The 25376-nt window shown below is 34.2% G+C and overlaps 1 protein-coding gene and 1 non-coding gene across 5 annotated transcripts in view; one reads left to right on the top strand and one right to left on the bottom strand.

Moving 5' to 3' along the window:
• Positions 1-574: 574 nt before the first annotated feature.
• TRNAC-GCA (transfer RNA cysteine (anticodon GCA)) lies at positions 575-645 on the top strand. The gene has a single exon. It is a non-coding gene; the product is annotated as a tRNA-Cys (tRNA).
• Positions 646-18687: 18042 nt separating this feature from the next.
• Positions 18688-25376, bottom strand: part of LOC131157856 (MYB-like transcription factor ETC3) — a 12367-nt gene continuing 5678 nt past the window's right edge. For 3 of the 4 annotated variants that reach the window (XM_058112265.1, XM_058112267.1, XM_058112266.1), the window contains 3 exons: positions 25140-25213; positions 24570-24660; positions 18688-18982 (listed from right to left, as the gene is read on the bottom strand). In XM_058112265.1, coding sequence (XP_057968248.1) covers positions 18811-18982; positions 24570-24660; positions 25140-25213 — 337 coding nt within the window. In that variant the 3' untranslated portion in view covers positions 18688-18810. Of the gene's footprint in view, positions 18983-24569; positions 24661-25139; positions 25271-25376 lie in introns of those variants that run through there. The other variant, XM_058112268.1, reaches the window with a different exon arrangement.

The raw sequence follows: 25376 nt of genomic DNA, 5'->3' as shown, positions 1-25376 counted from the left end.
AGTGCAGATCGTGCTCTATTTTCTATTCAATAGAAAATAGAAGCACGATAATTTCCTGAGAATCTCTTATCCCTATATAGATACATAGATAAGATATCCGATTAGATATAGATATCTGTGTAACAATTTCTGTTCCGGGTTTCCATAGACTCAGAATTAGTGTTATATTCTAATAATTATAATAGAAATAATTATAATAGAAATTTAGAAGGATTTTTTTTTGAAAAAAAAAAATCAATACTGATTAGTTATGTGTCAATTTTGATTTTCTTATGTCATTAAGGAATCACAATTGGAGATTCAAATCCAAAAATAGTTTATGAATTCACAGTCAATAGTTAATGGTTCCAATTTGTCCTGAATTTTGGTTTTTATTACTGAAAATTTACATTTTATTTTTCAGGGGTTTAGGTATTGTGTGTTTTGAGACACTATACAATCAAGATGTATCCAATATTTAGGAAAGGAATTAAGGAAAGGGGGATTCAAGATACAAGTACAATCAATAAAAAAAGAAGTTCAGTAACCTCCCCAAAAAAGGAGAGGGGTATTTTCATCTATTTTGTATCGTTTTGGCGGCATGGCCGAGTGGTAAGGCAAGGGACTGCAAATCCCTTTTCCCCAGTTCAAATCCGGGTGTCGCCTAATCAACAAAAGACTCGAAATCCCCTAGTTATGCTGATATAATTTGCCGAATTATTCATTCACCAGCAGAAGCAGAATAAAGGGTCTGTTGATACTTGCTTTATTCTAAGCATCTGGAAGTTCTCTAAAGAAAGGGCTGTAAATCCTTAGATGGTAAGTAAGGGCTGGGCAGACTTCTCTACTATTACTGATGTAGTGTCTACTGACTGAGTCTTGAATTAGATTGGATAGCCGGCTGGAGAATTTAATTAGTAGTTGTGTAAGATATTTTGTATACAGACTCACGAGAGTTTCTGAGTGCTCAAGCATTCAATCAATATTAGATTGAATGGATGATAAGAGGCTTTTATTTTTTATTTATAGAAAATTTATAGAAAAAGCGCAAAAAAAAAAATAATTTATTTTCGGTAACCCCTAGATAGTTAAAAATGGAATAGACTGTCTCCCGACTATCTATGTGAAACAATCAAAAGATGGTAAGGATTAGATCAAATGGGAAGGGAAGAGAGGTATGTGCTAGATAGTGATCTATTTGGATTCTATATGTTTATGTCCTTTACTTATGAAATGAAAAGCAACAAAAGAAAGATCTTATTATTCTTATATGGTTAATTAATAAAATAACACTCTCGATATTTCGTGATATTTCCTTGATACTTCAAAGGGTGTCACTGTGTATTTTGCTTGTGCTTAATCTTTCCCGATTCTACTAGAAATCATATAGGAACTTGTTATAAGTGGATTTATTAGATTGGTTCATCAATAATGTTGGATCAGAAGACCCTTTTGACTCTGTGCCATTGATTCCACTATTATTAGTGAGCAATAATGGAATAATCCCTTCATATTCATAGAAATAGGAGACATAATTCACATGGATATAGTAAGTCTCGCTTGGGCTACTTTAATGGTAGTCTTTACATTTTCCCTTTCACTCGTAGTATGGGGGAGAAGTGGACTTTAGAAGTACTACTAATTGAATTGAGGAATCAAATAATATCGATTGTTTTATAGATCGTTCTGCAATGCAAAGTGTTATTGAAATTCAATTTCAATAGTTAAATAATTTCAAAAAATAAAAATATCGTCATTTAGAAATTCCATTGGATTCTAGTGGAGTAATGTATTAAATGTATTATATGAATAATATCCTTTCAATTAAACAGATATTTCAATGATTCCCATGTTCGTATTTCGAAAGTAAAAAGGATAGAAAATTTATTCCAACCGAATTCTTCCTAAATTTTCTATTTCGCTGAACCAGCTCTTATCAGAATTATATCGGGACAATGAAGAACAACGGATCCCTTTATTTTTATTTGTATTTGTTTTCTTGTTTCCCCCTTCTCAAAGAGAAAGTGGTTCTGTTATTATACACACTTTCCATAGGAAACAACATAGAGAGAGCGATTGTCCAACGAGATGCTACATATAGGGATCCAGAAAAACGAATGAATTAGAACATGATCCGTTATTTAATTAGATTTTTTTAGTAACAAACTTTGTACGAAAAGGAATTCTATGTTGCTTACCGGCCAAACAATGAACACAAGCTTTAAGAGAGGTACCTTTCATCCCGGGTAGGAGCTTCTTTTTGAACAAAAACTGCATATTTTTTTTCACTCATGTTCCCAATCTGCTTATGTCACAAATCGGTGGAAGAGTGATTTTCAATTGCATTCACAACACCATTACCAATTTTACCTTGCATAATATAAAATTTACCAGTCTTCTTGCCTTTAACTACCACCAAATTATCCTTTGTGAGCTTCCATTTTCCATCACCAAAATGGTTGTCAAACCCTTCATCATCAAACTTTTCGGTATATATCAAATTTAGTCGAATATCGAGTATATGTCTCACATCTTTGAGCACCAACTTGCATCCCAAATTTGTTTCCAAACAAACATTTCACATGCCAACAATTTTTGACAAACCTTCATTTCTCATCCGAACAACTCCATAATTTCCTTTGGAATAAGAAGTGAAGAAATCTTCTTGAGAAGTGACATGGAATGACGCACCCGAATTAATAATCCAATCAATCTCTTGACTTGTCAAATTAATGTAACTTTCATCACAAACAACCATAAGATCACCATCAGATGCAACTAAAGTTATGTTTTCATGCTTTTTCTCAAAATTTTTCTTTTTGTTTTGCTCCTTGAATTTCAATTTTTTACACTCCCGCTTCATATGCCCTTTTTTATGACAATAGTAGCACTCAATATTTTTTTCCGAAACTAAGCTGGACCGGCCTCTTGATTTATCATTGCGGTGAGAATATCTGTTTTTGCTTCTGCCTCTCCCTCGATTTTCTGTCACAAGTGCCTCTGAATAAGAAGAACCAACTGATTTTCTTCTAATTTCTTCATTCAACAAGTTGCTAGTTACTTGGTTCATAGTAACAATTCCATCGGGAGCCGAATTACTAGTTGTCACAACTAAAGTTTCCCAACTTTGTGGCAAAGAGTTAAGAAGCATTAAGGCTTGCAATTCATTATCAAAAACTATTTTCATAGTAGCAAGCCGATTGATAATATTTTTCATCTCATTCAAATGTTTGGTAATAAGACTACCATCTTTATATTTCAAATTCACCAATTTTTGGAAAATAAAAGTTTTATTTGTAGTCGACTTTCTATCATAAAGACCTTTTAACTTTTTGCACAATTCATGTGCTGAAGTTTCGGTAGAAACATGATGAAAAACATTATCATCAATCCATTGCTGGATAACACCAACGGTTTTCCTATTAAGCCTATTCCACTCATCATCACTCATGTCTTTAGGCTTTTGGCTATCACCCTCAATAGACCCATCTAAATCTTTGTAAAATAAAAGATCTTACATTTTTGTTTTCCAAGTTATCCAATTGCTTCCATTGAAGCTAATCATATGGTCAACATTACCATCCATGATTTACACAAATTTAATACTTACAAATAACACGGCTCTGATACCACTTGTTGGGAAAAATTTATATACGAACAATTCCCACAAGTAAATTAATGGAGTAATGCAAATGATAAATAAAAATAAGACACAAGAAATTTAACGTGGTTCCCTCAAATGTTGAGGTACGTCCACGGGGCACGGCGGTCCAAATCCACTATCACCAAATATGTTGTACAAAGTGGATACAAAAGGCATAAACCTTACAAATACACAAGAGTGTATAAACAAATGTAGTAAGATGGAAATGTCTCACCAAATATTCTAAACAAAGCTACCAAAAAAGAACCAACCAAAAAATAGCACATCCAGCAAAATATCAATATATTGTTAATAATAAACAGCTTGAATTGTAGGAGTGGCCGGTGGAGCTGTTGCAGAAAATGGAGAGGACAACTGACGTTGATGCTGGCTGCAGACGGAGGGAGTTTGTATTGGAAAAGCAAAGAGTGGAATGGCAGCAAGCAAGAAAAAATGGAGATGAAAAAAAAAAAAGATGAAGGAACAGCATGCTACTCCTGCGCGGGTGAGGCCTTGGAGCCTAATTCAAAAAAAGCATGATGCAACTATTTTTTTTTTTTTTTTTTTTTTCTGGGAAGCCAACAACATTAAAGAAACCATTTTCCAATTGTTGGGCCCCACAAGGAGGGAAACCCAATGGTAGACACATGGAAAAGGTGGTTGAGTAATGACTCTTACTTGGTTGCATGACAAGTAATGACTTCCATTCATGGGAGAGTAGCTCGAAATCACAAATGATGGGAAGATTGTTGAGGCTTTCACTTATGAGTTTGTCCCACATTGAAAAAATTAAGTAGATCATGAGTACTTATATATACGGTTGGACCTAAGATTCAATAAGTTTAAGCTTTTGGATTAAATTTGTGCTTACCCATGTGTTTTCAAGCCCCGATAAAGACTCCCTTGATGCTAACAAGATAAAACAAGAAAAAGCGAAGTTTTAAGTCCCAAGAGGTTGGATCAGGTCATGAATTATTTTTCCTTAATTTACAATATCGTGTGTAATTTCAAATACATTTGATTATATAATTTTTTTAAAGAAAAAACTTTTTATTTTCAATAAAGAATCAAGCCCTAAGCCCCATTAGACAAATTCAACACTTCCATGTGACATTTAAACACGCTTTAAAGATTGAAATCTATGCAATACCTTTCATTGAATTGTCAATGGGCTTTCATATTTGGAAATTAGTCCACAATCAACTCATTTACAACGTTGTTGAAATGGTCTTTCTCAATATAATGGACTAAACAATCAATCATGCAACTATTTTCATAGCCCAACTTCATATTTAAACATTATATATCCTAAACTATATGACATGACAAATTGGCAGTAGGTAAATAAAAAGTAAAATAGAAGTCCATAGGGCCTCATTTTTTTTATTTTTTTATTTTACCATTATGTACTGCTAGTGCTAGTGTTAATGTGTATTGGTGTAAAACAGTATTGTAACATTGCAACTTGCAAGTACAAATAAAAAATATTGAGAACAAAATATTCTTAAACATTAACTGGTGTGGGCTTTGAGGCTTGCTTGTGGGCCGTGTGGCATGTGCAGATTGAGAGGGGAGAGAGTGATTCATGCTAATTTTTGCAAATTTAACTCATGAGCCATGCATCGGCAATTTTACTCTATGCAAATTCTAAAACACCTAGCATCCATCAATATAAAGGAGATCTTTGTTGCTTCACTGGTGGCAATGTAGATCCCCCAACTTGCTTCATTATTTGGTTGTGACTTCGACTTCACCAAGTACTCAACGTTGCTTTGTATGATCTCAGGAATCATAGAAAGTAAATATGGACATGGGGACCTTATTCGGATAATCTTGGTTTGGTTTGGTTCTTTCATTTCAGCGTGATACCACTCGAGTAGGTCTACATTATAGAAAATGGGATAGACTTTTAGTCTAGCTTGGTGGGAAAGGAGCGTTTCAATCTTAATATTCCATGTTACCATTTTTTATTTGCCCATTTGTTCGTCTTCGTTGCCTTGGCAAACAATAATTTGGCTATGTCAATTTGCTATTCCATCCTTCAACAAATTTGTAAGTAGTTGGGTTTTTGTATATCCTATAGCAATGATGTTGGGGATGAGCAATTTTTGTCCTATGGCCTCGCTTGAAAGGGCTTCAGTGTGTACACTCGCTTCTTTGTAAATTATGAGGTAATTAAGTTATATTAAACAACTTTGCCTAATCCTTTTGGTTAGCACCCATATGGTGCTTCAAATATAACTCCAACCAATCGCAATAAGAGTTTTTGGTTTTGCCATCAATTTGTGGATAAAAGCTTGTGGAGAAATTAAGATATGAACCTAGGAATCAGAATAGTTTCATAAAAAATCACCCCATAAATCTTCCATCCCAATTACTTGCTGTGGTAAATATTGGAATTTCTTGATACTTAAGCACATGTTTAAAGAAGAGATTAACCTTTTATTTTGCTATAAAGTGCTTAGCACCCTTAAGACTTGGAAAAAGTCTATCTACCACCACCATGATGGTACCATACCCTTCAAAATTGGGTAAGCAAGTGATCAAATCTATATAAACTATTTCCTAAGGCCTTTTTCATGTATAGACAAAGGCTTTAAATAATCTAGTGAGCTGGTATTGGTCCACCTTGCTTGGTTGGCATATATATTACACAAGTTCATACATAGATCTCTACATCATGCCTTATCTTTGGCCAGTACTAAGAATCCTCTGTAAGTGCAAAAAGTATGAAGAATGTTCAAATATCCAACCCATTTGGAGTTATAACACTCTCCTTCCTTAGGTTTTCCCACTTGGGCAGATACGTAGGACTCTCTTTAATGAAGAGTAGACTATCCTTTAGCCAAAACCACCACATCTTCTTATATTTTATGTATTCCATCATGGTCTTGGCTAAAGGATCATGGTCTAACCCCTCCTTCATTGATCCATCGAGGTGCTTTGAGGTCTACAAATAGTTTCCAACTCAACCTTGTGGCTTACTGCATCTACTACCAAGTTGGCCTTGCATATAGAATACTAACAACTAAGAATATCAAAGGGAATAAACTCACAATCCGCTATGTATGACATAGTACAGTTCATTTTAATTATTGCTTATGATTTTTGGCCTTACAAATGTTGTTGCTATTTTTTATATTCTTATGACTAGAGTATTCAAATCCTTCTTGGATAGATCTATTATGGTGTATTTGGATGATATTGCAGCATATAACAAGGCCCGAACATTGAGAGAACACTCATGACAAGCCTTTCAAGTGCTTAAAGAGAATGAATTGGGTGTGAATGGTTATACTCTTATAAATAGTGTTGTGTTTTTGTGGCTCATATACTTAGAGTGCATAAACAAGGAAGAAAACATAGTTGAAAGTCACTTGTGCTGAGGAGTAGCAGCAAACCGTTAATTGATCCAGAATTCAGACAAGGAAACAGTCGACTAATTGGCACAAATCAGTCGATTGATTGGCCCAATTAGCAATCAATCGACTGATTTGCTCGGGGCAGCGAGACTGATTTCAAAATTTGAATGTGAACGTTAATATGGTTGGGTGTTTAGAGGGAAACCTCCGAAGTGTTTGTAAATATACCATTTTGGGTATATTCTGAGAGTGGAAGATCATTGTATTGTATTGTATTCTTTGACATTCTTGTAGTGAGAACCTTTGTTGATTGCTCCCGTGGATGTAGGCATTGTCGAATCACGTAAAATCTTTACGTTATTAATTTTGCTTTCAGATATACTACATGTGTGTTCCATATTTATTCTTCATTGGTTGCTGTGTTTAAATTCCGCTGTGCAAATTCCAAAATCATTCACAACAAATTGGTATCTGAGAGTTGTTGTTATGGTATCTCGCACTTCATCTGCAAAATTTGATGTTGTCAAAATTGATGAAACTGTAAACTTCGGTTTGTAGCAAAGTGAAAGATTTGCTTGTGCAGCAAGGGATGGTGAAGACTTTGTATGGTGTTCAACTAGAAGGTATGGATGAGGCTAATTGGAGAGAATTAGAGGCAAAGGCTATTGCTACAATATGATTATGTCTGGCCGACGAAGTACTCTATCATGTCATGGAGGAAGATTCTCCTGCGGCTGTTTGGCAAAAGCTTGAAAGCCGGTACATGTCCAAATCCCTTACTAACAAATTATTTCTTAAGCAGCATCTTTATTGGCTTAAGATGGTGGATGCTTCAAACTTGAATCAACACATCAACGCATTTAATCCAATCATAAGTGATTTAATGCATGTTGATGTAAAATTTGAAGAGGATGATAAGACATTGATACTACTGAATTCCTTGCCAGTGACACACATATGAGAATCTAGTTACCACTCTTACATGGGGGAAAGAAACCCTAAACTTGGAAGATGTGACAAGTGTCTTGTTGGGATTTCATCAAAGAATGAAAATCTGTGATGAAAATTTACACAGAGAAGGACTTGTGATGAAAGGTAACCATGGTTGTGGGAGAGGAAAATTCAGAAATGGATCGAGTTAAAAATCCCGAACTTATTCCAAGAAGAAAAAGAATATCCGGTGTTATAAGTGCAGTAAAAAGGGGCACGTTAAACCGGAGTGTTCAGATTGGAAGAAAGGAAATGCTGAAAAGCATGAAGACACTTCAAAATCAACAAATGTAGTTCAAGAAGGAAATTCCGTTTGTAGTGATGGTGATGTACTTTCAGTTTCTTCGGGGTCGGATCGCCTCACGAACTCATGGATTCTAAACTAGGCATGTTCTTACCATATGACTCCAAATAAGGAGTGGTTCATCACTTACAAGCTGGTAAATTCAGGTTTAGTTCTTATGGGTAATAATGTCTCTTGTAAAATCATTGGCATTGGAAGTGTTAAAATTAAAATGTTTGATGGCAATGTAAGAACCTTAAGTAATGCAAGACACATACCGGACCTATGGAAAAGTCTCATCTCACTTGGCTCTTTGGATTGTAATGGATTCAATTACAAATCCGAAAGTGGGATTATGAAAATGTGCAAAGGTAATCTGACAGTGATGAAATGACAAAAGTTATATGGAAATATATATACACTACATGGAACAACTGTTGTAGGTGGAGCTGCAGTTGTAGATATTGAATTTGATGAAATCGTTTTGTGGCATATGCCGCTTGAGCATATGGGTGAACATGGTATGAAAGAACTTCATAAGAGGAAACTCTTGAAAGGTATAAAAACATGTAAGCTGAATTTTTACAAGTTTTGTATTCTTGGGAAACAAAATAGAGCAAAATTCAAATCAACTATTCACAATACTGAAGACATTCTTGATTATATACATTCTGATGTTTGGGGGTCAGTTAGAATAGCATCAAGAGGTGGACATGTTTACTGTGACAACCCGAATAATAATGGGATTTAAATAATAAAAGAAAGGGAAATGGAAACAAGAACAAAAGGAGGCAGTCAACGACATTGCATTTTGGATGGCATAATCCCGAGGAATTTTTTAGCTCCTTGTCGATGAACACAGGGGACTCGTCGATGAGGGTATAGGAGGAGCTCGTCGACGAGGACAGGATTCATCGACGAGAAGATACCGAGAGAGAATTTGTGGAAACCTGAAATTCGTCGACGAGGGTTGAAGTTCGTCGATGAACTTTCTATAAGACTCGTCGATGAGGTGACGTGGCTCGTCGATGAATCCCGCAGTATAAATAGGGTTAAACGAAAATTTTCAGTCATTTTCCTGCGCCGAATCTCTCTCTCTCTCCTCATACGGTTTCTCCTCCTTCTCACTAAGATTTTGGGCCGAATTTCCGCCTGTTCAACGATCTGAAGCCACTACGACGCTCCTGGGAAAGTTCTTTACAAGTCTGTCAGAATGGATCGTCGATGGGGCTGAGTTGGAAACCATCCCAAATCTAGGGTAAAGTTTTCTACTCAGTATTTGGTTATTTGACAATTGTAGGAAATGTTATATGCATAGAAATACTGAACTTTAGTTCTGGGGAATGTTATTTCCAGGGTGTTGAGTTAGAAACCCTGCGGGTGCGGGACAAATTTTCTTAGGGCTTTTTCAGGAATTAGGTAAGGGGATAAACTAAGCTAGTATTTTATGAAAAATTTGTATATTGTCATAGCATTTGATTTCAGGAAAATAAATATATTTATATATGATTTATATTTGGGAAAATGCTGTAGAAAGTGATGATATGTTAAATATACGAAAAACCTGTTTAGTGTGGCATGAGTAGAAATTAATATGAAATACTATTTCTGGGAATGTGTTAATGATACAGATTTTTATAATGGAAAACTGGCATACGGACTAAGATTTTTATATATTTTGCCAGCGTACAGGTCGTGCTATGTGTATGATTTGCCAGCATACGGGCTGAGCTATGGATATATTTTGTCGATGTACGGGTCGTGCTATGGATGTGATTTGCCAGCGTACGGGTTGTGCTATGCTATGATTTGCCAGCGTACAGGTCGAGTTATGGTAAAATGTGAAATACCGGTGTACGGGCCGATGATTTTTCATGATATACATAAATATGCAAAATGATATGATTGATATGATAATTAATGATATCAGATATCCATGTATCACAGTTTTAGTATATGTTATATGATATCAGAACCTGATTGACTTGGTCTAGGCTAGCACTTGCACGGTACCGTTGCTATGTGTCCATGGTCTTTATGATCATGATATTTGTGTTAACGCCGCTACATAGAATGGTGTGAGATTGAATGGTCGATGTGGTTTTTAAGAAGTGTGTGAGCGCCCCTAGTGTACGGGCCAAGTTTGGCAGACCCATCAGACTTACAGACTGTACTTTTGACTTGGCAGTGGTCGACCAACCATTGTCAGGTCCTGCCTTCGGGCCACACAACCCAGTCATATGGGGGTAATACATGACAATAGTCAACTAACCTACTAGGAATGTTTTTGTATTATTATTATATGAGATGAAATATGTTTATGATAATGCAATATGTTCTACCATGTTTGATGATATATATGTTTTCCCATATTTGACAAAACAGTTACTGAATATGCTTTGTATGGTATATGTATAACACGGAATACTCATGTTGCCACACACTAGTATTAGTTTATTTCCCTTACTGAGAGGTGTCTCACCCCAAAATTTTATAAACTATTCAGGAGCCCCAAATAGGAGAGCGGGAAAAGCCCTACTGATCTAATGTTATTTGTCTGCCCTCTTTGAAGGGTAAATGTTAGTAGGTACAGTTGGATTGTGTGGGAAATGTCCCTAGATCTTGTTTTTGGGATGTATATACTGAAATACAGTGGTTATAGTGACTCTGGTATTTATGGTAATGTGATGGATGTTTTCGTATTTATAATATTATGATTGTATGTTTACTGCTGCTTAGACTTATGTTATGTGTTCTGATGTATCCCTGATACCTACAGGTCCAGGTGGATTATGATTTGCTAAGTTGAGATTTGTGATTTTGTAATATAAAAAAAATGTGAAAATTAAGCAGGTTGTCACATTTACTTTGTGAATTTTGTTAACGATTACTCACAAAAAGTCTAGGTATACTACATGCGGCACAAGTCTGATACGTTTGCTAGGTTTAAGTTGTGGAAAGCTAAAGTAGAAAACTAGACGAGGAGGAGAATCAAATGTCTCAAGTTAGACAATGGGACCGAGTACGCTGATTCTATGCTCATGGAGTTTTGTGAGTAGCAGGGCATTTAGAGACATTTTGCTGAGGTGTCTAGACATTTCACTGTTCGCTGGACACCTCAGCAAAATGGTGTGGCTAAAAGGATGAACCAAACTCTAACTAAAAGAGCTCGGTGTCTCAGGTTTAATGCATGGCTACCGAAAAACTTCAGGACCAAGACAATTAGTATGACTTGTTTCTTGGTAAACCAATCACGAAGGGCATCACTAGAGGGGAAAGTGGCTAAAGAGGTATGGATAAGAAATGCAGTAGACTATTTCGGATTAAAGGTATTCGTTTGTCCAACCTATGTTCACGTGTCTAGTGAGAAGAGATCAAAATTTGATGCAAAGTCTAGATGTTGCATTTTTTAGGATATCAAAAGGGTGTGAAAGGGTTCAAGCTGTGGGATCCAATGACAAATAAGGTGGTAATTAGTAGGGATGTAGTTTTCGATAAGAAAGTTATGGTGAATCATACTCAAGAATTTGATGAAGAGAAACAGGAGCCTAAAAACTGGAGCAGAGACAAACATGTTGTGTAGATGGAGTAAGAAACTCAAGGCAATGACGATGATCTTGGTCCTCTAGTTGCAAGGAGTTATAGCTCGGGAAACCAGTATGTCGATAATATTCCTATACGAAGAGGCAGTGCACGGCCAGGAGAAAAGGTAGGTGGATGGGTGCTATGATTGAGGAAATATAATCGTTGCATAAGAATCAAACTTGGGAGTTGGTGGAGCTTCTAGATTGGACAAGGGTGATAGGTTGCAAATGGGTATATAGGAAGAATAAAGCAATTTCAGAAAATGAATGAAAGAAATTCAAGGCACGACTAGTGGCAAAAGGGTACTCACAAAAAAAGGAATATATTATGATAAAATCTTTTCACCTGTGGTCCAACACACTTCCATTAGGATAGTGTTGGGGTTAGTAGCTTATTATGATCTGCATTTGGAACAAAAGGATGTGAATACGACATTTTCTCCATGGTGATTTGGAGGAACAAATTTATATGGTACAACTAAAGGGAATTAGTGAACCAGGGCAAGAACACTTAGTTTGCAAGTTGAAGAAATTTTTTTACGGACTGAAACAGACCCCAAGGCAATGGAACAAAAGATATGATTCCTATATGATCAAGATTGGCTATAGAAGATGAAGTATGATTACTATTTGTATGTGAATAAGCTTGATGATGGTTCTCTAATTTTCTTATTATTGTATGTTGATGACATATTAATAGTTACGAAGGATTTAACTAAGGTAACCTTCTTCTTGCACAGATATTGCAGTTCTTCGTGCTTTGGATATTCAAGTTAAAAATGTGAGGGTTCGTCTTCCTCATGTAGTCAGATGGTGTAAACCTAAGATAGGTTGGGTTAAGTTGAATGTGGATGGAAGTTGTAGAGGTAACCCAAGTAATTGTGGTGGTAGATGCGTGATAAGAGATGAAAAGGATTATTTAAAACAGTTTTTTCCTCATTACTGGATTATGGAACCAATAATATGGCTAAATTGAAAGTGATTATTATAGGGATTAATATGTACAAAGATCTAGGATTTGATCAAGTGGAGATTGTCTGTGACTCTACTTTGTTGGTTCAGTGGATTAATTCTAGGAAGTGTTCGACTTGGAACTTATGGGAATTGTGGGAAGAACTTGTGTTAGCATTGAGATGCACTACAAAAAAACAGGTTTTTAGTGACGAAAGTAATATGAACAATATATGAATAATTGGGATTTGGATGAGATTTGGAAACAATATAGGAATAATTGGGAGTTGTATCATAAATCTTGAAAGTAATATGAATTTTGCCATTTTATAACTTTCTCTTGGCTTGATTTACTTAGTGAATTTAAGTTTGTATTTTGAATGACTAAAAAATACTTTAAAAAGTATATTTATTTTTTACACTGCATTTATAATTATGTAATTTTTTCTTTAGATTTTGCCGTCATTGAGAAGAGTTTGTTATATAATTTTAGGTCTACTTTTGATAACTTCTATTTTTGATAGTGGGCATATCATTTGCAGTGCATATACAATGAATGGAGGGGCTTTATCTAGTTTACCCGGAGTTTCTTTTCAAAATTGATTTCAAATGCGATAAGTCTGCCCCTGTAGACAAAATGAATTTTAACCTTTCATTTGATAAGTTGTCTCTTATAGTTAAGGTATGATTTAAATATTAATTTTATTTCGCTTGAATCTTGATGCCCTTCTTGCGGTCATTGCATCCACAAGAAATGCATCAAGATTCAAGAGAATAAAATTAATATTTAAATCATACCTTAACTATAAGAGACAACCTATCAGATGAAAGGCTAAAATTCATTTTGTCTACATGGGCACGCTTATCGCGTTTCAAATCAATTGTGAAAAGAAAATCCAAGTAAACTAGATAAAAAATTGTTGATGCAGCCACCACCATCCACGGCCTCGTCGTCCTTCTCTGTCATCACATGACCTCATTGCAGTTAGAGATGAGTATATATCTAACTTCAGTTTAATAGATAATTTAACTTCTGGACTGCATATATGCTTGGATTGATATATCTTATGAACTACATGCTGGTAGTGGACATTAGGACCGCATGCTTGATTGGAACGCCACTTGTATGGCTGATGCAGTGATGTGTATTGTTTGCTGGTAGATATTTTTAAGTTGTTGCATGTCTTAATCTAAATGGCATCTGTATGATGCAAAAATATTGTGAATTGCATGCTTTTGTGATTTGTAGGTTTGGGAAATGTTCTATTTATAGACAACATGCTGCCGAAAATTTGTTGAAAAATTTAGGGAAAGGAAAGAAAATTCAAGAGACCAATTTTGGACTATGTGATATAATTTTTCTTTGATTTCTTGTTTGCTTGGTGGTTATGCCAATTTTGGTTGGAGTCTATTATTTATGTTTAAAGGTTTAAGTTTAATTTATGTACAACCAAAAATTAATTGTTAATTGCCAAAAAAGGAGATTAAAAGTAATATAGGGTTCATTAGAATAGATGGAATACTAGAGGAAGTGGCATTGTTTCTCATGTAAGTCTGTAGAAATTTGTTTCTCATTTTGCTTGTTTGTTCCTTCCTCCCACTCATTTTAGAGTAGCTAATGGCAATAGGATTTGATTTTGGGAGGATGCTTGGCCTGGTTACAGTTGTTGGAGTAGATGATGCTTCATCTTCTTAAGATTTCCACTCTTCACAATGCACATATCATCTCTTTCTTTTCTTTGGAGATGAGCTCTCTTTCTTGGGATTTTCATTTTATAGTGAATCTCATACCAACCGTGTCTACTCTATGAAATATGTTGTTTATGGGGATAATCCACTATATTCTGATATATGTGTTTTATGGGATGCATGAACACGTTACATTATTTAATGCTTATGAAACTCCTGTGCGCTCGCAAAATTCATTACTAGTTGGATTATTGTGAACTATTTATTGTAAACACCTAGGTTTAAAGCGTATCTCTATGAAAAATGTCATATTTACAGAATAAATGCTGCTAAAATTTTTCAAAAAGTGTATACTAATTTATTTAACTTTTTTAATTTATAAGGTTTGCAACTATGACGATGTCATGCACTATGGATGCATGACATCCATAGTATTTGAATTTGAATTTATATAATGTATTTCTATTTAAATTTGTATAATATATTTGTATTTGAATTTGAATTTGAATTTGTATAATATATTTGTATTTAAATTTAAATTAGAATTTGTATAATATATTTTTATTTAAATTTGAATTAGAATTTTGAATAATTTATGAATTTTATTGCAATTATGATTTAATGTTATGTATAAGAAAATGTAATTTAATTACAGATTTTTACAGGAATTAATAATTAGAAAAAAAATAATTTCCCTACTAATTGTCCAATTTAAGTATTAGTGATAGTTTCAAAATCGTCACTAATACCCTTTTAAATCGTCACTCAAACCGTCACTAATACTAGTGCTACATAACAATAGTGACGATTTTAAAACTGTCACTAATAATATAGCAATAGTGACGGTTTTAAAACTGTCACTAATAATAAACCATTAGTGATGATTTTGCAACCGTCACTAATAATTGAGCAATAGTCACGGTTTTAAAACCCTTACTAATACTATGACTTTAGTGACGATTTTTGGTCGATCCGGTATAAAATCTATAGTGACGGGCTTAGGTTTTTAGTAACGATTTTAATCAGTCACTAATACACTATTATTAGTGACGGTTTGAAAAATTCGTCACTAATAAGTATTAGTAACGGCAGGTATAGCGACTACTTGAAAACCGTCACTAATACTCAGAAAACTGTCATTAATAGTAGTAGTGACGGTTTTGTGAGTATTAGTGACAGTTTAAAATCGTCACTAAAAACCTATTTTTTTGTTGTGAGGCATACGTTACAAAGTGGAACATGTTTACAGCGAGGCGAATCAAAGTTCGGATTTCTTTGCCAAGTAGGGTGAATTTGGTATATCTCGATCATATAATTACCAGGATGAGCTTCCACAGCAAGTTAGGGGAATAATTCGATTGAATTTGTTGGGATTTCCTTCCTTGCGTTCGTGATGCTTTGTGCTGATGTTTGTGAAGGTTGGAGTGGTTGGTTTATTTCTCGAGATCTTCTGGAATTTTATTTGTTTTCCACTTATAGTTGTTTAGTTCATATTTATTTGTTTGGTTGTTGGTCATTGGTTTATTGGTTTTGAATAAGTTGGTTAAGTCAATTTTAGATTCTTGGGGTTTGATTTTGTTTTCTCCAAGTCTCAAGGTTGGAACCACGATATTCCTCCACCATAAGTGAGAGGTTTTCTAATAAAGATAGGAGGTGTTGCCCTCTTTTTCCAAAAAAAAAAAGGATATGTTGCATAAAGAGCTTGACATGAAAGATCTTGGTTCAGCTAAGAAGATACTTGGGATGGAGATTCTCCGGGACAGAACTGCAGGGAGGTTGTGGTTATCAGGGCAGTTAAAGTGTTGGAAAGGTTCAACAAGGCTGATGTTAAACTAGTATGTACACCTCTAGCGAGTCACTTTAAATTGTCTACTGTTGAATGCTCAAGTACGGATGATGATATATGGGACATGTCAAAGGTCTCCTATGCTAGTGTGGTGGAGAGTTTAATGTATGTCTTGGTGTGTACAAGACCAGACTTAACACATGCAATGAGTGTGATGAGTAAGTTTCTTTCTAATTTGGGTAGACAGCACTGGGAAGCCGTCAAATGGATTTTTAGATACTTTTGGGGTACCTCTAGTTATGGCATCATGTTCGGCAAGCAACAGGATAGTCCATCAATTGTGGGGTTTGTTGATGCTAATTACGCAGTGGATATGAATGACAGAAGGTCTACAAAGGGTTATGTTTTTACCTTTGTGGGAGGACCTATATGTTGGAGGTCCATGGTACAATCCATGGTGGCATTGTCTATAATTGAATATGAGTATATGGCAGTTGCCAAAACTGCAAAGGAAGCCTTATGGCTTACCGTTTTGGTCAAAGAGCTGGGTATACAACAAAGTAGGGTTGTGCTACGTTGTGACAATCAGACGCTATCTACTTGACGAAGAATCAAGTGTACCATGCTAGAACTAAGCATATATGTAAGGTTCCACAGGGTCCGAAAATTGATTACTTCAGGTGAACTTGTACTGGAGAAAGATCACACATCTAAAAAACACAGTAGATATTTTGACAAAACCGGTTACTACTGAAAAGTTCAAGCATTGCTTGAACTTACTTCATGTCTCCTAGTGCTAGAAGGGAGACGGACCCAACCTAACTTTCCAAGGTCAAGGTGGAGCAACAAACTATGTTTTTCAAGTTCTCCTAAGGGTCGTATACTCGGCAATGTGGAGATTGTTGTATTTTTGTGGCTCGTATACTTGATGAAGTGCATAAACAAGGAAGAAAACATAATTGAAAGTCACTTGTGCTGAGGAGCAGTAGCAAACCGTCAACGAATTGGCCAATTCAGTCGACTGATAGATCCAAAATTCAGACAATTACATTTTGTTTGAAATAATCGACTGATTGGCCCAATTAGTTGACTGATTTGCTTAGGGCAGCAAGGTTGATTTCAAAATTTGAATGTGAACGTTAGAATCCTCCTCCTACATTAACTATGCCAGTTGCTTGCCTTCTCCTTCAAAGCATCTTCTCGAAAGAAAGTTTAGTCATCCAGTTCAATGATCCGAGGCAAGTAGGCGAAAAAGACGGACTTCACTTTATTATGCTACTCTTTCTCCTCCTGTGATTCTTGTTCACTCGGAGTTTTGTCTTTCTAAAAGAGAAAAGTGATCAGTTCATCTTGCTCGCCCACGGGGATAGGCATAGGAGAAAGAGATATAAGGTGCAATAGGGGGAGATGATAAGAGGACTAGCTCCACTCATCGCCTTACTAAATAGGGTTATGGGAATAAGATCATACTAGCCCAACGGCTGCCTTTGAATCGAGGGATGGGGGATCAAATGGAGGATTTTTTTCTTCCCCATCCCTCTCCTTGCGCTCCAAAGCCGCTTTGAAATTTAGCTCTTCCGCTTCGTGTCGTGGATCTCTTCAAAAGCAGTTTCCCACCATACCATGAAGGCATTAGGAAAGCTCATCTAAGACCGCTAAAGGGGCTTTTACCTCTTGAAAGAATGAATCTAGGTATATTCTGAGAGTGGAAGATCACTGTATTGTATTGTATTATGTTCTTTGACATTCTCATAGTGAAAACCTTTGCCGATTGCTCTTGTGCATGTAGGTATTGCCGAATCACGTAAAATTTTTACGTTGTTAATTTTGCTTTCAAATATACTGCGTGTATGTATTCCATATTTATTTTTCATTGGTTGTTGCGTTTAAATTCCACTGCACAAATTCCGAGATCATTCACAACAAATAGGATATTCCAACCCTTTGTGGATAGATCTATTATGATGTATTTAGATGATATTGTAGTGTATTGCAAGGCCCAAACCTACATAACACTTATGACAAGTCCTTGAAGAGCTAAAAGAGAATGAATTCTATGTTGAGAAGAAGTATGCTTTGCTTGTGATGATGTGATGTTCTTGGGCCACATAATGGGAGGTGGGGAAGCTTCACACGGATGAGGCCAAGGTGTAGACCAAGTAAGAATGAAAACCATTAAGAAAGTGGTTGAGTTGAGATCTTTCCTTGGTTAGGTGAATTTAGTGTAGATGGTTCATCAAGGAATATTAAAAGGCATCCTTGACCGACCGACTAGGTGTGGATCCTAATCTAGGGTTCTGTGTAGTTGGAATACTGTTAGGAAACATGATTTGGGAAAAACGCTAAATCAATTCGTTTGAAAAACTAATGAATAAGATAATATTTTTGCAATGATTTACAAAATTAAAGATAAAAAATTATTTTTCACATATGAACACAACCTTAGTATTTCTCATAAATTCACATACATAAGAGAGAGATTGTACATGTATACTCTAAAGTCCAAAACAAATGACAACGAAGAAATGAATGCGTAGAAATGGTTAACAAATTAAGGTCTGACAATGGGAATTACTAGCCTTTTTAGAACAACTATTGGTGGCAATATTATGAAGCTTCCTTTTGTGGGCAAAGACCTCACCATGCTTCATCATCCAAAATCTCTCTATTTCTTCGACTTTCCGTCCAGGGATTCGACCAGCTATTAATTCCCACCTGTTCATTATTAATTACAGTGCATCTATGCATAATCATTGTCATAGTAATTAACTATTTGAGTAATAACGAAAATAGGTAGGATATGTTTTCAAGACTCCAACTTTCAAAATGTAAGGTTCAAATGCAGTGTAATTTTCCACAGCACATCATAAAAATTATAATAATTAATGTCATTGCCTACACACTTCATCAAGTAATGAAACATATCTCAAACTAAATGTCCATATCAACTAATAAAAAGATGTCACATTGTAGCATTGGAAAAGGTCTACGTTGTGATAACTTGTCTTAAGGTTAAATCAAAAGAAAATTCGTACACAATGGTTTATATAGTTCAATAATGTGCCTATGTACATACAATCTTTACGTAATTTTCATTATCTCGTCAATGAAGGACTTTTTTATGCAGATGGGTATATTATGTTCCGGACAAATTGAGTTCAAGTTGCTCATGCAGCCTACATAGTTGTATTCTTTGATACCCTTGAATGACTTTATGCAGATGGATACATTACAACTGTCAATCAAGATGGTGTGGTAGAAATCTTGGTTGTTGATGAAGGTGATTTTGAAAAGGGTGGTGGGAGAAGCATTGCCAAGTTTGTCGCCAAAAAAAAAAAGTCTTTGTAGTCGCTAATGAATAACAGTCATGCCCACCTCAATTGTGATTAGATCATTATGAGGGGAGGTGACCGCAGAAAAAGATCTGCTTATCAGTGCTACTAACTTGGTTGTACCATGAAATTAGGGAATTTTTTCTCAATACTAGTAATTTTTTTAATGATCTTCCCACAAAGTGCTGTCTATTTGTATTAACATAAGGGTATTTTTGGAATTAAAGGCTCAAGGTTTACTTCATTAAAGATTCTAACCATTAATTAGAGGGAAGGGAGATATAGAGTATTAAAAATACTTGGAAGGTGATTATATGATAATTGTTTTAGTTCATGGGGTATTGTGCAACTAACTTTTAATATAAGAGAGTTTTTCTGCATTTTATAGCCTTATTTTATTGTGTGCGAAAAAATGTAGTGCTAGAGGTATTTTTTTAGAGTGCCAATAGTGCTTCCCTTTTATATTGAAATTAATTTATTAAAAAAATATTTTATAATATTAAAAAATAAAACCCAAACAAAAGTTGCAGCTATTAGGTAAATAATATATTTTATATTACATTATCTTCATGTTTACTATTTGATTAATACTCGTCAATCTTGTGTAAGGCTATTTTAGAAAATGGCAAGTGGGCACCAAAGTGAAGATTTCTTTATAATGAATTAATTTGGCTCCAAGTCCATTTCTTTGAAATCTTTTTTTTTTTTTTTTACGTGCCCATTATGTTACACTCGAGTTCAATCCCATAACAAGTTCATGGATTTTACTCAAAGAAAGATATGAACAATGGATGGATCGTATATTTAATTAGTAGGGTTGTCAATTGATGGGCAAGTTAAGTTTGGTTAAGTTTAGTTGAAACTTGTTGTAAATTAATAATAATTAAAAAAAAAAATCAAACCCATTCTAGTCCATTGTGTTTGAGCCAGTTCAAACTGAGTTCGACTAGCTTACAATATACTTATAATTGAAAAAATAAGTCTCAAAATTAAGTTTAAAGTAAGCTTTAAATATAACAAAAAATAATCCATGATCTCAAAAATTTGAGTTAAGATTTGAGAAAAATTATTAATTACAAGTTCAAATTATGTCAAAATAATATTAGTAAACATATTGTATGCATAAAAAACATATAGTAAGCAAAAATAATTTGAATCTTTAGATTTTGATTTGTTAGTTTAGTTTACGCTTAGCTCAATTCGTGATCATTTTTTGATTTTGAAATTTTTGTACCAGCTCAGAGTCTTTTGGACCAAATAAGTTGGCATTTTAATAGTCCAATCAAATTAATAATCCTATAAGCTAGCAGTGACGAATAGATCATCTCTCCCTATGTAGTCAGGGCACAATGTATATAGTTATAATGATTATTAAGTTGTATCTCATATTCAAGAAGGTAGTTTACTTAAAATTTGCAAGTGGATCGCCCTCCATGCAATAGCTTACCTAATAATGAAAGGCCCGACGAGGTCTTAAGGGGGACTTGGCAAGAGGCAGCCTTTGCATTTAAGTCTGGGACCAAGCTCAACAAGTTCAATGAGGTAAATTTAAACCCGTGATAGATGTGGATGATTGATATTGCAGTTCAACAAAAGGTTTACAAAACATTGACGGGAAGAGAAAAAAAAAAAAAAAAAAAAAAGTTGTATAAGGATAATTGGCTAGAACTAGCCAGAACATATCTCTTTGTGAAGTCCATCTTGTCCTATGAAGAGATTTTTAAGGTTCAAACAAGGCCTTAGAAAAATCATAATAATGATGACAACAAACCATTTGACTTGGTTGCCAAGGATGAAACGAAGAGTAATTGAAGATCATGCTCCAGATTGTAATGACAAATAGTTTACTCAACAAAAAAATTCATTATAATTAGTTGCTTTAATCAACATCTATTTCCATCATACTTGGACAATAGATTTGGGGAGCTCTCTTCATAATTGTCTGTACCAGGAATAGTTTGATACCAAGTTATAAGAAATATGATGCTATATCTCTTGTTCACTCTAGATTGTTGTTATAATTGAACAGAGTCACACCTCAACTTACACACCATTGTATATTTATATTTTTGTTTTGAAGAAAATGCTCAAGTATTTGCAGGTACTACAGAATTTGGCATTGAGATTGATACAAAATACTATTCAATTTTAGTTAAGGGATATGCTAATACAGGCAAAGACTTCCTCGAGATCTTAGATTTAATTTCATTGATTCTTTTAGGAGTAAATCATGAGGCCGATCACATCCTTTTCTGACATAATGCAGCTTGAAAAGTTTGAAGAGTTCATCCAAATTAGAATTCATAGTTAGAAAAAATAAAATAAAAGCAGAAGAATCAATCGATGACCCTACTACAAACCCCAGCAAGCAGTGTTTTATTGAGAAAACTTTGGAAGCTTTCTATCATTATTCATGCCGATGCCACCGACAGGAATTCATATCCAAAGGAAATATAGTATATAGGACGAAAGAAGGCAGATGGGTTCGGCAGAAGATAAGAAGACAAGGAAACATTCATCCCCTCTGCTAATTAACTAATTAATTAATTAATATGCATATTCTATTGTTTTTTTTTTTCACTGGCAAAATCACTCCATTAATTTTTTACTTGATATAATAGGGTTGCCAATTTTCTTCGATTATCAAATATTCATAATTTTATTTTTAAATTTTTTTTATTTGAGTCTTAAAACCAACTTAGGTCTAAACTCAATTTTCCTCCTCCTTCCAAGCAAAGACGACTTGATAGCATTGTTCATGTAAGATTACCACTTTACCTAAAAGTTTAAGCTGTTAGGTTATAAACTAACAATGTATGTCAAGCTTTAACACTCCCCCGCACGTGCAATCCAACAACACGTGGAGAGATAAACATGCGATAAATAGCATCATGATGAGGAACATAATAATTTTTTTTTTTTAAATATCACAGTAAACGCGAGCAACAATACTAGAACCCAAGATTTCCTGGTAATCAACTCTAATACCACATTAAATTACCACTTTACCCAAAGTGGTAATCTAACGTGTTCTTTTTCACATTTATATCGTTAAAAAGAAAGCTAAGGGAGTATTAAGATTAATGAGAACAATAATTTTAATTAAACTTATTTTTTGCACCTTTCAATTATTATGATTAAAAAGTAGAGATTGTTGTTTTTGTTCCTATTGATTGTTGTTTTTGTTCCTATTATTATTACTATTATTAATTTTCTTTATGATTATTATTAAACGATGTCATCAGCTAGATATTAGTATTATTATTATCATTATTATTATTATCATTATTATTATTATTATTATTATTAACATGCACATCATCATAAAAAGCAAAGTATTTGGTATTTGAATAATTTTATTGAAATAAGATTAGATATTCATATATTGTTAGTAGTTTTGATTAATGGAACAAAAGAAAAATATTCTTACAAGATAGTAATTTTGTTTTGAATTAAATATCAAAGAAAATCATAAGTTTGTGAAAGCTTTGAAGATAATCTAAGCTTAATGTCCTCTAAGTTTATTTACTTTATTATATATAAACAATTTTATAAATATTCACACACATACTATAGTCAAATTGCTAATTGAATTGATAAGATTGCTCCTTTGTGGTGACTTGGTCATGCGTTCAAAATTTTTTAACCAAAAAAAAAAATTTTCTACATAAAAAAGTTAAGGGTAAAGTTGTTTACGTTACGATAGCCCTTTTCTTGCCATTGCAAAGCAAGAAGTCTTTGGCTCATCTTCCCCTTACCTTCATAAAGTGAGAAGCCTTATGACCCATCTCTAATTGAATAAAACTAGTTTCATTAAACACTTTAGTTGTTTGACCTAACTATGAACCAATAATCGAAAACTATGAATCAATAATCGAAAACTGATGAACATATCAATACATCAAGAAGTCTAATTTTGAAAATGCCATTGCATATACACGTAATTTTTTCTTAATCTTCTTCTTCTTCTTTTTTCAAGCCTAAGTATGAGATGGCTTCCCCATCCTATAATCTTTTTTCCAATGGTCTCAGTATTCGATCCGAAAAATGTTAAAGTTGTAAAACTAAATCAAACCTTTTGAACTGAAATACTAGGGCCAGCCCCAGCATGCATGCAGAGCAGACCCAGTTTTGATCGCTAGCTGCTCATCCTTTTTTCCATAATTGTAACGCATGCTCTCTCTCTCTCTCTCTCTCTCTGGTGGCACCACAAGAGCATTATAGGGTCATGGGAATAATGAACCAACACGCATTCTGTCTCTCTCTCTGGTGGCACGACAAGAGCATTATAGGGTCATGGGAATGATGAACCAACACGCATGCGCGTATATGTACGTGACCCTTTTGAAAATTATTAAAACTTAAAAAGGGCTAGAGTTTGAAATTTTCATTTCAAATGTTTTGAGATCGAAACTTATATGGATAGGAAAGAGAAGAATATATGTTAAAAGATGTATGACTTTTGGTGCAATTGGATCAGACTCATTGGGCCTCCATTCAATTGAAGTCAAGTCAATAGAATAAAAAAAAAAATACTCAATTTCCATTCGATTTGAAAATATCAAACTCAAACTCCATCGATTTCTAAATTGTAAACCTCAAACTTCACTCAACTAAAATTCTAAAAACTTGAGTTTAATTTGATTAAGTTCAATTGACTCAATTATAAATTAAAATTACGCACGTCTTTATATATATGCATATAATATTAAATATGTTTATAAAGTATATATTATATAACTTACAAAAATAATAAAACTAAAAAAATGTGTTAGACTCAAAACTCAATTTGAGTACTATTATCGAGTTCGAACTAGAGTAGAATCGAGCAAATTAATAACTTGCAAGTAGGCTTGACTTACTTACACCCCTAATCCTTCCATTATTTAATTTAAGGATATTATATATATATATATATATATATATATATATAAGCAGTAAGCTTGATTAAATGAAATTAAGTAAATTACCTGTCTCCCACGAGCTTGTACATCCTGGAAATTAGGTCCTCTTCTTGCTCTGTCATGCTTATGAACTGCCACTCAACACTGCTCACTTCTTCTACAAGTAAATAAATCAACCATTTGTGTGTGTATATATATATATATATATATATATATATGCATGTATGTAATTAATAAATATTACATTGCATTGCAGTAATAATTTAATATAATAATGTAATTAATATGCCATATGAATGATTAAATAAATGCATTTTTGCCCGATTAAATTAAAAAATAGGATGCATCATGTAAGAATCAATCAAAATAAAATTAAAGTAATCTAAAATCATACAAATATGTGCATAAATATGTACGCAAAAGCATACATTTATATATATAGTCCTACGTCTCAGCAAGTCAATATAGAAATTTTTGGAGGCTTTTCTGGGCAACCAAACGGTCGAAACACGAGAAAGTAAATTCTAGAAAGGAGGAAAATTGAAAATTTTGATGCAGGAATTAATTAACTAATGGAGACATATGTAAAAGATGATGAGACAATTAAATTAAATTAAGAGATGAAATATAACAAACCTGCTTCAGAGCTGCGGCTATCCTTAATTAGCTTGCTCCTCTTGGGTTGTTTCCGCCAACGCTGGTTTTCCATTCTAATAGAGAGAGAGAGAGAGAGAGAGAGAGAGAGAGTGTGGTGAAATTGATTTCTTGGGTGGGTTTGTATGGTGGGGGGAAATGGGTTTTTAATAAATTAGAAGGGGAAGGGTGGGAGTAGCCAAAAAAAAAAAAAGATTAATGAATGGGGGGAATTGTATT

This window comes from Malania oleifera, chromosome 6 (assembly GCF_029873635.1).
Source record: "Malania oleifera isolate guangnan ecotype guangnan chromosome 6, ASM2987363v1, whole genome shotgun sequence".
Lineage (NCBI taxonomy): Eukaryota > Viridiplantae > Streptophyta > Magnoliopsida > Santalales > Ximeniaceae > Malania > Malania oleifera.
The sequence above is the reverse complement of the archived record's forward strand: the minus strand, read 5'-3'. Positions and strand labels throughout refer to the sequence as shown.